At 40.0% G+C, this 16,613-nt stretch overlaps 1 protein-coding gene across 1 annotated transcript in view; it reads left to right on the top strand.

Moving 5' to 3' along the window:
• Positions 1 to 16,613, top strand: part of ADCY1 (adenylate cyclase 1) — a 154,249-nt gene that overhangs the window by 72,763 nt on the left and 64,873 nt on the right. The window contains exon 4 of the mRNA XM_075142917.1: positions 2,633 to 2,744. Within this exon, the coding sequence (XP_074999018.1) occupies positions 2,633 to 2,744 (112 nt within the window). The remainder of the gene's footprint in view (positions 1 to 2,632; positions 2,745 to 16,613) is intronic.

Here is a 16,613-nt window from a genome sequence, read left to right as displayed (position 1 = left end):
TTTTAAAAACCCTCATGCCAAAAAAGTGTATCAGTAATCATATTACCTAACATATTCCATTAGCTTTAAAATATATACATGCAGTTAACTGCAGTATGAAATAATTCACAAGCATAACTGATCTACAACTTTGTCTCAGCACACAATAATTACATATTTTACCTAAATTTGCAATTACACATTCAGTTATGTATTGTGGGTACTTTTATGGACTTCACTTTTTTGTGTAATTGTCAGTTCTGAATCAAATGCTGAGGGCTAAGCATTAACAGATACTCTTTTAAAATATTTAAAGGATTAGCAAGTATCTCATACTGACTTATTAAGGTAGTCGTATGTAAAATAACTTTCTTTTTAACGGAATAATTATGCATGAATGTATTTCCTGTGCTCTGTGCTTAATTAATTGAGAGGTTTTGATGTTAGTGTACATGTCAGCAGTGTAATGGTTGTTCTGTTAGTTGTTAAAACATTGTTATATACTCTCCATGAACACTGGACATTTCTGATTTGTGTGTATGTGTATGTTCTTCATTGTTAAAGACCTCGGTAAACAGATAATATTGTTACTACCTTAAAGGTCTAACCCCTCCCCAAATGCTAATTTTTTTCAAGTGGACGTTGGTGCTGCGGGAGATATTACTGTTACTGTAAATGTGGTTAGACACAAAAAAATGTGGACTGCCATATTTAAAATCAAAATAGAAAAATAAAAACAATCAAAATGTAGAATGTGCAAAAGATGAGATGTGAAATGGCAGGAAAGCTAGCAGAAGCTGCTGTTATAAAAGCATTTACACTCCTCCTCCATACTAACTAAAACCTGAAAACTACATGACATGTTGGTTTGCAACAATTGTAGTTGTTGCTTTTTCCTCTGTGTCTTTTTCAACTGTATGAATTCTGATGTGAATTTAGGTCATAAAGCAAACGGGTCATAAAGCAAACAGTATGAAAGACCTTGATGCACATTTAAGTACATTTGAAAATCTTCAAGGAATTTAGGAGGATGATTTGATATTAACTAATGAATTTCCAGAAAGACTAGGGCTGTCAAACAAGGATGTCAGTCCAGAATTAAGAGAATAAGTAGATCTTCACGGGCAAATATGCAGAGCACTTTGCTGGTGTTACTGTACTCTGTTAATGCTTTTTACCTTTCCCATCACTTGGTTGGTTCACATTCATGATAGCCGAGTCACAAATCAGTAAAATTCACTAAATGCTGAATGTTTTATTTTAAGAAGCCTTTTTGTTGCGTTTAAACAACATAGGAATGGAATAGCTATTGTTTCCCTGAACCGGGGCCATCTTGAGCAATGTTCTCATAAAGCATGCTTAAAGGAGAAGAGAGTGAGGAGACTGCCCCAAGGATTAACATGACAACACAGAGGCTTTCTTTGTAGATTAAAGCCGTTGAACTTTGGATGAGTCGGTTTGTGCTGGGATATGTTACCTAGCCTGCTCTGGTGGACAAGAGATTTTAGCAAATGGGTTAAATGAAATTATAGAAACTGGGGCTGAATCAGGAATTGTATTTGCTCTTTTTTGTAGCTTCATGGGGGAGTTCAGACTTGGTTATGGTGAGTTGGAAACAGTAGACTTGTTAGTCCTGCTTTTCTAGCATCTGCTATTTTATCTATAGAGTGAAGATTTGTTGAGGGGAAGAGGAGTACATAATGCTTAATTCAACTTACAGTTTGCAAGCCAAGTTTTACACTATGTTAAGTATACCTAGGACATATAGCATGGGACTGTTTGTTAGCATTTGCATAAATAAAGACTTGTTTGACATTTGTAGTCTGGGTGTTGGAGGTAAATGCATCAGGTTTCTGCAGCAGGTTCTGGGCCTCTGCCAACAGATGAAGGAATCTAAGTAATTAAAAGGACCACAGCTCCATACTCTCTCGAGTTTCAGGATCTGCACAAGAATTTTTATTCTCTCTGTCACATTAGTATCTGTGCTTCTTTCAACTGTCTCCCCTTACCATCACAGATGGGTAGGGATTGTTAAGGCAGATCAAACTGTTGGACATTAAAACCTTGCTAGCATTGGAAGCTGGACACACACTTACCTGAGACACGCAGCACAGTACAGAGAAGCCTGGCCTGACACTGTGGACGCTAGCTCCTCACGAGGAGCAGTAAAACCACATCGCAGACCTACCATACACAAGTTATTAACTCCTGTCTTTCAGTACTTAGTAAACCTCATGCAAGGTTTATCAGTTTGGCTGTGGAACTCTACCAGTGCAAAAACTGTCTTTGAAACCGATCGAGCTGAGAAGATCCCAGCTGTAAAGAGGAGAAGCAATTGTTCTCTGTGCTCCTGGAGTGCTCATGGGAGAACCCACATGGAGGTACTTTGCCATCTGTACACTGGATAGGTATATAGGATAGATATATAGGCACTGAAAGTGTCCCAGGGTTCTCTACAACCGTTGACAGCACCAGACTAATGCCTATTTGCCTGAATCTTTGCCATTTTTGTTCCAGCTAGCACTTTATTGGTAGGGTTTCAAGGCTTGTTTGAGTTTGTGCTTTGGATCACATTCGTGCTATAAAAGAGGATAATGAGAATTTGAAGATGTCTTCTGTACTGATATCTCTGTGTCTTTTTCCTTCTTTACAGCATTTTGTTTGCAGACATTGTGGGGTTCACTAGTTTGGCATCACAGTGTACTGCCCAAGAGCTGGTGAAGCTGCTGAATGAGCTCTTTGGCAAATTTGATGAATTAGCTACAGTAAGTACAACATTCTTATTTCAATTTAATTTAAATTCCCTTCTGAAAAATGATGCATGAGTTACACATGTTAGAAATCTGTAATAGACTGATTTAGCCCTGTGTGTCATGAATTTCTAAAGCTTCCATTTTTTATTAATATTCTGGAGAGCAGTCTATTTTAATTGTTTAGGAAAGAAGCTTAAGTTGCTATTTTTAAATATGCTTTTCTTCCCCCTCCTTGGAGGCCATCAGTGTTCTTCATTGGTTTTGTTTGCACAAAATAGAGAAAATATTTCAATATTTACATTTCTGTCCTGTGTGGAAAAGAACAGGGTAATGGAAAATATGAATACTGGCAGTATGGCATAAAACTACTTTCTGTGATAATAAGAAGCTAGAATTAGTTCTTCACAGAGAGCACTCCTTGTCACAGAAATGATAGTAGCTTTTCAGAGAGGCTATTGTAGGCAAAATGGGTTCCATATCATGACTGAGGCTTATGTTTTGGTCATTGCACTTACATTGTGCCATATTTCCCAAGGAAAAAGAAAATGCGAGAAATGTTCCTTGCCTATAACTCCTAGCAGTCTAATGGTACCACAAGCATTTGACAAGAAATGAGAGGAATGGATGTGCCTGAAAAAGCCACACATCTTGTTTCAAATTACATTTAACAATATGCTGAAAATGTGTTTTCCCCTTGAAAAAAGCACAACTTCATCAAATCTACCTTGTTTGCCAGCCATGTCCTCAGAGCCTTCATTGCTGAGAAGTATCACCTCCACATAAATTATGCTCCTACACTATCTAGCTATCTTGTCTTCAGACTCTGTGCAGCAGCCTAGAGAACATATTTCTTCAGGTCCCCAGCATAAACAGCATCCATATTTTTTTCAGTCCAAACTCACTTCTCCTTGATGTAATCTTCCACATGAGAGATCTGAATCCTGTGGACACTTTGCATCTATGGCTCCCTCTTGATAAACAGCTGTCAAGGACACCGAGGAGAAAGAAATCTTCTGCTCCACAAGATGCCAGGGTTGAGGAAGACCTATTCTTAGTTAAATGGGTTATCGTTTGATGAAGATGCCAGATTTTGGTGCGAGGTCAGTTGTTTGTCAGGGAAGAAGCAGATCAGAGATAACAGAAGAGCTAAAAAGCCTTAGCTTTTCTGTTCAGCCTGCATGCATTCTTTTTCCAAGTTTGAAAATAAATCTCATGGTTTCTTTCAGGTATGTGAGGAAAATTTGTTAATTACTCATTCTTCTGGTTCAGACTGTGCTGCATCAGATGTGTGATGAAGGACAGAACATATAAGCTTTCCTTGGCGCCTTCTGATGTAGTAAATGGAGACTTGTTATTGTGTCTCCTGCAGTCAGAAGAAATGTGCTGAGAAGTGTAATTTTTCAGAAGGATTCTGATCTTTAGGTTAAAACAACTTCTAGATATTCATTATTGGGTCAAAACAGAGGACACGGCTGATTTTAAAACAGTGCTGTGCTTTAGTATTCAGAATGATGAAGGAGGAAACTGCAGGGACTTTAAAGAAAAATGTAATGGTGATAGGTATGTTCCCTGTGACTACTGAAGTGTGATCTGTGAGTGTGCACACTGTGTGCTGCTGCTTCTTAGGAAGCAATGTCAACTGGAAGGGGCAGTTTATGACAACCTTTGTTAAAAAAATTGTCTTGTCTTAAAACTGTAATGCTTAAAAAAATCCCTGTCACCACCGTGGGAAGTGTAGTAAGTGTAAGGCAGCATATATTTGCTGGGAGTCTCATGAAGAGTCTGGGCATTTTGGCACGTTGACACATTGTGGGAATAGTGAGTCTTTGCTTTTTGACAGTAGAGCTCTGAAGCTGACCAGAACCAGGTGCTTCAGACGAACATAAAAAATTCTTGTTGAGAGAACAGGGACAATTTAATCCTACAGTTTGTCCTTCTGACGTTTAGAAGCTGGTTTATGCTTTTTATCATTAGATTTTTCTCTCTTTCTATATGCTGTTTGCTTGATTTTTTTGGTAAGGCAAATAGTTTTGCTCTTTTTGAAATGCTACACCTTTTTTTAAATCACAATAGCTTCAAATATAGTTACAGCTCGTGACAGGGAGGCAAACCTTGGGTTTCATTTTATTGTCATTCAACTCCTTTGAAATTTTGCTTGTGCATTCTGTTAATAGAGAGGGAAGAAAATTCCTGGTCTTACTCCCTACTAGAAATGATTTGTACTTTTGTCATGTCCTTTCTTTTTTATTCACCTCTAGAGAAAATATGTTTTTCAAATGCTTATCTTGTACATAAGATCACTGAATCTTTGAACTCTGTTAGGAGAAGAGGTGATCAAAATACAGTACTTAAAATGATGGCATGTTTTCTGTTTTCACAATAGCACTGTTTGGTTTCTTAAAGAAACAATCTTAGGTAGTCGTATATTATACAGGACTTTGTGGTCCCCTTAATAACTTTTGAGTCTATGGGCCAACTTCAGTCACTTTGAAGAAAGGAAAGTGATTCTCAAAAATATAAAACTAAACAAAAATGAGTGACAATATTAGTATCCTTGTGGGAATGTAACTTCATCCTAGACACACATCAGAGAATCCACATAGAGAGGCACTGTTATGAATGCGTCAGGGTGAATTTGTATGTCTCATTACTGAAGTGCTTGTAATGTCACAGTCTTTAGGCACCCTGATTTTCTATAAGCATTTTGGATAAGTTTGCCCATTCTGCAAAGGTTCCCTTGGGACTGTACACAACAATACCAAGCCACCTTCCCAAACATATGCAGTTAGTTAAGTTTCTCATAAGGCCTATGAATAGTTCAAATAGAAAGAATGATTTTGCATTAATTTCTATTGGATTTTATTTGCTCTTCCGGCTTAGTTTACTTAGTTCAGGCTGTTACTTCTGAAGTTTCTCACTTTCTTCCAGTTTTGGTTAAGCAGGGTAGCTTTGTGCAGTCTCAGATTTTGCCCTAATGAGAGTCATTCTGCATTATATATTACCAATGAATGCTTTAAACAACTGATCTTTGCATGAGGTCTTCAGATGCTTTGCAGTTAACGTTCAATGCTATAGCTAGCTTCCAGTTTGTCATTCTTCAGCTTACTTGTAGTAATCATTTGCAGTGTGTTGTTTTTATGTTCCCAAGAAATTCTTGGACACATGAGACTTAGGCTGGCTGCCTTGTTGCTTTAATACACTGTATATTTCAGTGCATTTTCTCTTCATGCTTTAGCTGTGGCATGGATTTACTGTGAATGAGAGAGGTTCTCAAGGCTGCAGTTACCCAAGTAGCATCACACAGAGTTGCACACCCCCCTACTTGGGTACTGTCATGGTCACAGCTCCACTATCTTGTGATACAGTTCAGCTATACCCAAAATATTTTACCTGTAATAAGTCATCTTAATAGAAAAGAGGAGGCATTTCTCCAGCATCCTGCATAGTAATGAAATAGGTTTGCTTTTTAGGGAAGTTTTGATTTTCTTTCATTGTTCTTTTCTTTGGTAGATTTTTCTCATATACTTCCTGCATCTAATCTACGTGGAGAATTAATTATTTGTGTTTACAGTTATTTCCCTTTCAACTTCCATATTATTGCATTTTGGACTTCTAAGACTTTTCATTTACAAGTGGATAAGGATAAATGAAGTTTAGGCTCTTTTCAATGGACATCACTAGAAGAGGATTTTGGTATTCTGAATGAAAGATCTGACTTGTTCGTGCCACTTCTGGCATCTCATCTGTTAGCCAGACTGACATACACCACTTCCTTGTTCTTTTCAGGCTTTGTTGGTACTTGTAGGCTGAGTCTATTTTTATTTTTTTCCATTTTAATTTAGTATCCTTTCCTGATTACCTTCTTAGCTTTTAACAATTTTTACTTTGCAAATTTCAATGTTACTGAAGTGGCTTTTTGTACCTGTTCAGCCTCAAAGATATTGAACTTAACAACATTGCTGCTGAACCTTAGGCAAAGGGTCAGTAAATAATATTTTTAATCAGCTTTTGTGTTGTTTTTTTTTAACTGTGTCAAGAACAGTCAGTCCTTTGCTGTGCTTTGAACTAGCTATTCCTAGAAGCAATCACTTTAAGAAATTGATTCTATTGAATCCATAGAATGCTTTTAGTTTATATGAAGGTAATTATGATGTATTTTTAAAATATAAAATGAAAAAAAGTTTTGTGGGCTTGTTAAGATGGGAAAGTTAGTGCTGGAAAACATAAACTTACAGCACATAACCCTTCTTTGTGGAAATTGGTAAGTGTGCACTAGGGGGGGATATTTACAAAGGCTAATTTTAAGGAGACTTGTCTCCCCAAGTTCCCTTGCTAGTTAGTGCAGACACAGGATCCCACTAAGGCAGATCATGCACAAAGCTTGAGTCCGGTTCTGAACAGCCATCTGGAGAGGTCTTCTAGAGAGACCTAAGGAAGCTTTCTGAATTAAAGTGGTCTTAATGAATATGCCTACGACTCTATAGGATCAGGGACTAATGATGTGTGTATGGTGTGAAGCTAAAGTGTCTGTGGGACAGTTTTGCAGAGAGGAAGATAATGTCACACATTGTAAGTATTGTAGTAACACATAAATGGGCAGGTACCACAGAGGTTAAGTCTTGCTAACCTCCTTTATGGTGCTTGTTAGGTAAGAGGGTACTGTGCTTGGTATGCCATTTCTCTGTCGTAAGTCTTGTCATGATTTGCATGCTTGTGGTAAATTACCACATTTTTCCTGAGATTGTATTCTGCAAATTTGAGATTTGCGTCTTTGTATAGAACTGTGTTGGATTATTCTGATCAGCTTCAGATGCTTGCAGTGTGGGCATTTTTACTGAAAATAATTGTTTTGACTCCTTGTGCAGTTAACATAGAGAAAGGTATTTCTGGAGTTCAGTGTGTGTCATCCAAGGGGGATGTCTAATTGCACTCCAGAAATGCCTGTTTCACTTCATTGTTATAGAGGCAGTTTGACTGATAACCCAGGTGCGTATTTTAGCCGTCTAATATACTCTGCATACACAGTCCTACCTGGAGTCCTTTGCCCATGCACAGTTCTGTTACGCAGGACATAGCAGTGCATCAGGGGAGCAGCCATCAGGACCTCTCCTCAGCCTGGGGGGGACCATGCCTCCTGCACTGGAGTCCAGAAGCACTATTCTCAGAGCAGTCAGCTTTGCGCTTCTCAAGCCAGACTTTTTATCTCCTTGAAGTCTATGGAAATCATTCTGGAAACTACTTTCGTTATAGCCAGCTGTATACAGTATCTTGCTAGTTCTTCTCATGCTACCATTTTTCAGTAATTCTGCCAAGCGGAGGGGAATGGCCATTTCCAGCGATTAGGTCTTGAAGATTTCCCATGCTTTTTTGTTTGGAGCACGACTGAATTTCATACTTTTGTTGGTGCACAAATGTAACAGTTTTTTAAAATCCTCTCAATTGTGTTGTTTCCAGAATAATCTGGAAAAATATCCATTTCCTGAAATTTAGAGCTTAGTTCTTCAATATTTTATGGTGTATTTGTTTTAGGCTTGTTTCTCCTGGGATATTCCTCTTCATAAAAAGACAGCATCTTAAAGGATACTTAATGAAAGCTGGAAAAGAGACGAGTATGCATATCAGTCATGATGATTGTGTAAAATATTCTTGCTAAAATCCTTTTTAATTTCCAAGTAAATTAACATATATGACTGTTAAATAGGTTCTCACTCTCCAGGACTAAAAACATTTAACCTTCTAATTTTGTAAAATTATACTCCCTGTAATTTTACATATATCAGAAATAGTGTGGCCAGCAGGAGTAGGGAGGTGATCGTGCCCCTGTACTCGGCACTGGTGAGGCCACACCTCGAATACTGTGTTATAAGAAACAAAAATAATGTACTGAGCATCCCTGTCTTTGGATCTATTCATGTAACAAACAATTACTTACTTGGATAGGCTATTAAAAAAAAAAAACAAACCAACCAAAACTAAAACAAACAAGAAAAACCAGCAGCAACAATAAGAATTGTTGCAATCTGAGAGATTGCTCTCCATCTGAGAGATTGCTCTCCAGGATGTGAGAAAGATCCTTCTTTAAAAGACTTTGCACTTATCCAGTACAATCTCTCTGTGCAAGAAAACACCTAGTTGTCTGCTTATGTATTCTGCTGGAAGAGGTCTGAAAGTACCTTAAACTTTGTTATTTGAGATACTCTTTTTTGATACATTTTTTTTTTTACAAACTCTAAATTCTTTTCCTTTTACTTTTTGTTAAAAAAAAAAAACCCTTATCCTGAGTATACAAAACAATATTTGACTTGTATAGGACAAGAATATGGAGTTAATGGTCCGAAATGGCTGGAAAGCTGCCCGGTAGAAAAGGACCGGGGGTGCTGGTTGACAGCCACCTGAACATGAGCCAGCAGTGTGCCCAGGTGGCCAAGAAGGCCAACGGCATCCTGGCCTGTATCAGAAATAGTGTGGCCAGCAGGACTAGGGAAGTGATCGTGCCCCTGTACTCGGCACTGGTGAGGCCGCACCTCGAATACTGTGTTCAGTTTTGGGCCCCTCACTACAAGAAGGACATGGAGGTGCTGGAGTGTGTCCAGAGAAGGGCAACGAAGCTGGTGAAGGGCCTGGAGCACAAGTCTTATGAGGAGCGGCTGAGGGAACTGGGACTGTTTAGCCTGGAGAAGAGGAGGCTGAGGGGAGACCTCATCGCGCTCTACAACTACCTGAAAGGAGGTTGTAGCGAGGTGGGTGTTGGTCTCTTCTCCCAAGTAACCAGCGATAGGACGAGAGGAAATGGCCTCAAGTTGCACCAAGGGAGGTTTAGATTGAATATTAGGAAAAAAATGATTCACCAAAAGGGTTGTCAAGCATTGGAACAGGCTGCCTAGGGAAGTGGTTGAGTCACCATCCCTGGAAGTATTTAAGAGACGTGTAGATGTGGTGCTTAGGGACATGGTGTAGTGGGCAGGGAGGTGTTGGGTTGACGGTTAGACTCGATGATCTTAGAGGTCTTTTCCAACCTTAATGATTCTGTGATTCTATGATTCTATGTGGAGTAGGGAAGGAATTTATTGTGAGAATGGGAACGCACAGAAAAGGTAGGCCAAGAAGCAGTAGGTTATTGCAGGTCAGCGTATAATAATTGCCAATAAAATTGAGGGAAAGCATTTGAAGCAAAATGTCTTCCTTTTTATAGCTATCCTGAATAATTCCGGATTTGTTCATGCATGATATGGCTCCCATGATGGTAGATAATTTGTCATGACTTCACAAATATATTACTAAATTACAAGCTTACATATGCTCACCTGGAGATGGCCAGTTTTCTCAATCAGAGCCTACCAAGACATTTTCTGTGGTACTTCTTATACTGTAACCAAATTTGTTTTCCTTTACTGTTATTTCTGCCACTCTGTAGAAGCTCTTCTTGTTAAGTCTATACTAACTGTTATTGCTATGAGTATGCCTCCATTACCCTGCTAAACTGAACTCTATGGAGTATTGCAGTTAGCTCATTCTCAAGGTTTTTTATGCTGGGAGTAGCAGATGTGCAAGAACTAGTGTAAATTCATAAAGTTACTATTTGCAGGCATTATTCCATTAAACGGTTATCAAAATAGTTGTTTCAATTTTTAAACCCACAGTTCAAAACTTGGGTGAAAAGAAATGTTAAAAAGTGTATGCAGTAATTGACAGAATTCAATGAAATTTTCTAATGTGCTGGACAGTTTTCAAAAGTGTATTATCACTATTGGCACTCTGCAGTGTAATGGAGCTGGTTGTAATTTCCATGTCACTTTATTACACTCAGGATTTAACTATGAAGTTTATCTGATAAGCTGGCTTCAATAATCTCTCACATGTTGTGGCCCACATTCAGCATAGTTATTAAAACAGATTTGGATACTGCACAGAGAAACCATGTTGGTAAAACTTTTTGTTTTACTGAAAAAAAAGTAAAATTATAAGTGAAATTACTGTTTGTCACTAAATGGAAGTTGCAGATGGTGTGAGTGAACTCTGTATCCAGCTCCAGGGCCCTCAGCACAAGACAGACATGAGCCTGTTAGAGTGGGTCCAGAAGAGAGTAAAGAAAATAATCAGAGAGCTGGAACACCTCTCCTATGAAGAAAGATTTAGACTGTTGGGATTGTTCAGCCCGGAGAAGAGAAGGCTCCAGGGAGACCTTATTGCACCCTTTCAATATATAAAGGAGGCTTATAAGAAAGTCAGCAAGAGACTTTTTACCAGGGTCTATAGTGATAGGACAAGGGGCAAAGGCTTTAAACTGAAAGAGAGTAGATTTAGGTGAGATATAAGGAAGAAATTCTTTATGATTAGGGTGGTGAGACACTGGAACAGGTTGCCCAGAGAAGTTGTGGTTACCCCATCCCTGGAAGTGTTCAAAGTCAGGTTGGATGGAGCTTTGAGCAACCTTATCTAGTGGAAGATGTCACTGCCCATGACAGGGGGCTTGGAACTAGATGATCTTTAAAGGTCTCTTCCAACCCATACCATTCTATGATTCTGTCATTCTATGATTTTCACAGATTTAGCTGTTAGAAGTTAGCCTAAGTAGGCTCACTTTTCATCAGCACAGAAAGAGGGCCCTTTCAAAGGGGATTTAAAGTAGGGTTCTAAGGAGTGTTTTGCATGTGAATCTAAAAACATTTCTTCATCTCTTTCTGCACCTAGCTGCATCTTTTGTGAATACTGCTGCAGTCTAAGAGACTTTCACTGGGTTGTCCTTCCCGTGGAATGTTTTTGATTTTGTTTTTCTCTAAAGCTCTTTGGTGCACAAAACAGAGTTATAGAGCTGAGGGAAAAAAATAGAAAGATCTTTTATGTTTTGTTTAATTTTATAAGGAAATTAAATGTAGTAGGAAAGTGTAAATATCAAAAATGTAAACTGATCTCTTACAAAGGATCTCTCCCTCTCACCATGCACTGAACTTAAATTAATAACTTATATAGTATTGCTTAGTTGCACTGTACAGCCTTCCGACTAACTCCATCCAATTCACTGCCTTTTCTTCTATGACCCTGAAGGAGGTGGCTTGTCCTTCACTATTTCCTTAACAGCAGAACTTTGTACTATGGCCTTCCAAAGGCGCTTGGAACAGTAAGGCATTCACTATACCTCTGCGTAAAGGAAGGAGTGGACTAGTAATGCTGGGAACAGGATCAACACCTAGATATCTTCTACCAGTCCGTGTTCAAATCTGTTGAAAGGCAGGGCTCAAAACTGGTGTCTGGCCCATAATTGTCAGGCTGAGCCACCTTTGTTAGTATATCAATAGTCCAGAGGATGAATATTAAAATCTGCATTTATCGCATATGTTGTGTATATATGCAAGAGGGTGTAGGTAAATTTGCAGAACTGTGTGTCTGTGCATGTTGTACGTGCACATATATATGTATGGATGCATATATTTATACAGCATGATAGCCAAAATATAGGTTTTTTCCACTTCTGTTCCAATCTAATGGACAAATTTAATTAAATTGAATAGAGATGTCATTCCAGCTTTAGAAGATGTAGTAGAAAATACTATTCTTTCTGCAAATTTCTTTTGTGTCTCTATACACATCTGTAATATAGATAAATTTATGTTAACTTCTAGAGTGATTCAAAGCTTTCTAATGCAATTTTCTATTGAGATTAATAGCACTTTGGCATAAAGTGCTATAACTGTTAAATATGCTGCACATGCTAAATACATTGAAAATAAGCTGCATTGGTAACAGTGGCAAATCCTGTCTTGTCCTCTCTCAAGAACTCTTTGGAAGCAGAATGAAGTTCTAGGTTTGTGAAGAGAGATAAATGGGGAATGCATTTTATTGCTATTTTACATCTTTGGGAAGTTTTAGAGGAGTATTTTTTCGCCCAATAGTAATTTTATACTGTAATAACTAAGAAAGGACTGTAACTGTGATGTGGTTAGCCTGGATTATTGAATTATGGCTTGGGTTCCTGAGGATTAGAGGGACAGCTGGTATAAATTAGTGTCGTTCCCCTGAAACCCATGGTGCCGTGCTGATTAATATGAACTGAAAATTTGATCCCCATTGCCTACCTGATACAAACAGTTCTGCTCTGAGCACAGCAGGCTGCTCAGAGGAAGCTGTTGGAATGGGTCTTTCCAAAAGAAAATGACTGATAAACCAAGAAGGAAGGAAAACAAGGGGAAAAATATGAAGGGGAATAAAACACAAAAGTCATTCTGTGATGGGTCCTTTCTTCTGGGTCACTGATCTTCCTTTTCGCTCATTGAACATCTGTAAGGGAGGGTGACCATGCCCCTCTGTGGCACTGCCTGGCCCCAGTGATGAAGCTTTTGACAGCAGTGGCCGGACCAGGAGAGTAGTGTATATTCCTTCTTCAGCCCCCGTAGTTCAGCACTATCACCCCAGAATTAATTCTACTCTCAGTGAAAACTGAACCATCAGAGATTTGCATTTTGATCGTTTCGCTCTACCCAAGACCTCTCTTCAATATGTGAAGAAAACATTTCGCTAACTGTTTTTTTCAGGGAGTAGGGCAATGGTTTTTTACCCCCACAGATTCAAACAGTTTCAGGCAGTGAATGGATGGGGGAGGCATGAAGGGTTTTTGAGATCAAGAGCTGCTCCCTGTGCTGCCAGTGCATCTCCTTCCACTCCTCTGCTGCACGCAGTGCTGCTCTTGTACTAATTTGCAACTATGCAGGGGCAATATCCAGAGGTGTCCCTAATGCTCAAGTCTGAGGTTTGGTGAGGATGCCAAAGCCTTCCCCTGAGAAAGTAAAGCCTTCATTTTAAGTAAGTCCAGGCCTAATGGATCTCCTCCCTTTTACCCCAACACTTAAATCATAGGATCATAGAATCAGAATAGTTTGAGTTGGAAGGAACCTTTAAAGGTCATCTAGTCCAACTCCCCTAGATGAGCAGGGACATCTTCAACTAGATCAGGTTGCTCAGAGCCCCGTCCAACCTCACCTTGAATGTTCCCAGGGATGGGACATCTACCACCTCTCTGGGCAACCTGTTCCACTGTTTCACCACCCTCATTGTGAAAAATTTCTTCCTTATATCTAGTCTAAATCTACCCTCTTTTAGTTTAAAACCATTCCCCCTTGTCCTGTCGCAACAGGCCTTGCTAAAAAGTTTGTCCCCATCTTTCTTATAAGCCCCCTTTAAGTACTGAAAGGCTGCAATAAGGTCTCCCTGAAGCCTTATCTTCTCCAGGCTGAATAATCCCAATTCTCTTAGCCTTTCCTCATAGGAAAGGTGTTCCATTCCCCTGATCATTTTCGTGGCCCTCCTCTGGACCCGCTCCAACAGGTCCATGTCTGTCTTGTGCTGAGGGCTCCAGAGCCAGACACAGTACTCCAGGTGGGGTCTCACCAGAGCAAAGCAGAGGGACAGAATCACCTCCCTCGACCTGCTGGCCGCGCTTCTTTTGATGCAGCCCAGGATACGGTTGGCCTTCTGGGCTGCGAGCGCACCTTATCAGCTCATGTCCAGCTTTTCATCCACCAGTACGCCCAAGTCCTTCTCGGCAGGGCTGCTTTCCATCCCTTCATCCCCCAGTCTGTGTTGATACCGGGGGTTGCCCCGACCCAGGTGCAGGGCCTTGCACTTGGCCTTGTTGAACCTCATGAGGTTCACAGGGGCCCACTTCTTGAGCTTGTCCAGGTCCCTCTGGATGGCATCCTGTCCCTCAGTCATGTCGACCGCACCACTCAGCTTGGTGTCATCTGCAAACTTGCTGGGTGTGCACTTGATCCCACTATGTCATTGATGAAGATATTAAACAGTACTGTCCCCCATACGGATCGCTGCGGGACACCACTCGTCACCGACCTCCATCTAGATTTTGAGCCATTGACCACTACCCTCTGGATGCGACCATCCAACCAATTCCAGACAGTCCACCCATCAAATCCATATCTCTCCAGTGTAGAGAGAGGGACGTTGTGGGGGACTGTGTCAAAGGCCTTACAGAGGTCCAGGTAGACAACATCTGTAGCCCTTCCCATGTCCACTGATGTAGTCACTCCATCACAGAAGGCCACCAGGTTGGTCAGGCAGGACTTGCCCTTGGTGAAGCCGTGCTGGCTGTCTCGAATCACCTCCCTGTCCTCCATATGCCTTAGCATAGCTTCCAGGAGGATCTGTTCCATGATCTTCCCAGGCTGAACATGGACATATGTTGGTTTTAGTTTTCTCTTTTTTCTTTTTTTTTTTTTTAAGACTCTAACTTTGCAATCACTAAGCATCGTAGGCAGTGACCAAACTCTTGTTCATTTTTCTAGACTAAACAAAACTAAATGTTATTACTGCTCATGTCTAAGAGCATTCTAGGAGAGTGTAAGTCTGGTAGGGTCTGAGTGAGGGGAAATGGAAATCACTGCTTATGCATCTTTTTGTAGGCCTTATTAATCTTTTCTCTTACTTTGCACTGCATAACTAAATCCAAATTGTCTGAATATGGTAAAAAATCTTTTTATGTACCTTAGCTGATGCAGTTTTTATTAGTAGGAACAGCAAAAAAGTGTCTTTCTAATTTATGGATAAATAAAATCCCTCCTACTCATAGACTGTCATTCCAGGAGGGTAAGGCACTAAAAGTCTGATGAGCACACCTGCAAAGCAGGTTGTTAGCAGGCTTGCAGAAAAAGAAATGGGTGTATATAATAAGCATAAAATATATTGTAATTAAGTCACACAGGGTCAGACTCACCCTTGGTGTAATTCCACTACGGTTAGTGGAGTTATGAGAGAGAGAAGTTCAATATTTAGCTTTTAAATTCTTGCTTTTTAAAATTGTAGTCTATCTGATCTTCCTTTCTGGCTCACTTTGATAGGTGCTCACATGCCATGATGACACATGAGTATGTAGAAATACATAGATTGTTGCAGTGACAGAAGGCAGAGCAGGGACTCTTTCCTTCATTAACATATGCCATCTCTAAAATAAATAAAAGCTTTAAAGAGGCTCTTCTCCTACCAGACAGTGTTATAAGAAACAAAAATAATGTACTAATCCTGTCTTTGGATCTATTCATGTAACAAACAATTACTTACTTGGATAGGCTATTAAAAAAAAAAACAAACCAACCAAAACTAAAACAAACAAGAAAAACCAGCAGCAACAGTAAGAATTGTTGCAATCTGAGAGATTGCTCTCCATCTGAGAGATTGCTCTCCAGGATGTGAGAAAGATCCTTCTTTAAAAGACTTTGCACTTATCCAGTACAATCTCTCTGTGCAAGAAAACACCTAGTTGTCTGCTTATGTATTCTGCTGGAAGAGGTCTGAAAGCACCTTAAACTTTGTTATTTGAGATACCCTTTTTTGATACATTGTTTTTTTACTAACTCTAAATTCTTTTCCTTTTACTTTTTGTTTTAAAAAAAAACCCCTTATCCTGAGTATACAAAACAATATTTGACTTGTATAGGACAAGAATATGGAGTTAATGGTCCGAAATGGCTGGAAAGCTGCCCAGTAGAAAAGGACCGGGGGTGCTGGTTGACAGCCACCTGAACATGAGCCAGCAGTGTGCCCAGGTGGCCAAGAAGGCCAACGGCATCCTGGCCTGTATCAGAAATAGTGTGGCCAGCAGGACTAGGGAGGTGATCGTGCCCCTGTACTCGGCACTGGTGAGGCCGCACCTCGAATCCTGTGTTCAGTTTTGGGCCCCTCACTACAAGAAGGACATGGAGGTGCTGGAGTGTGTCCAGAGAAGGGCAACGAAGCTGGTGAAGGGTCTGCAGCACAAGTCTTATGAGGAGCGGCTGAGGGAACTGGGACTGTTTAGCCTGGAGAAGAGGAGGCTGAGGGGAGACCTCATCGCGCTCTACAACTACCTGAAAGGAGGTTGTAGCGAGGTGGGTGTTG

Source organism: Calonectris borealis, chromosome 2 (assembly GCF_964195595.1).
Source record: "Calonectris borealis chromosome 2, bCalBor7.hap1.2, whole genome shotgun sequence".
In the NCBI taxonomy this organism is placed as follows: domain Eukaryota; kingdom Metazoa; phylum Chordata; class Aves; order Procellariiformes; family Procellariidae; genus Calonectris; species Calonectris borealis.
This window is presented reverse-complemented; position numbering and strand designations above follow the sequence as displayed.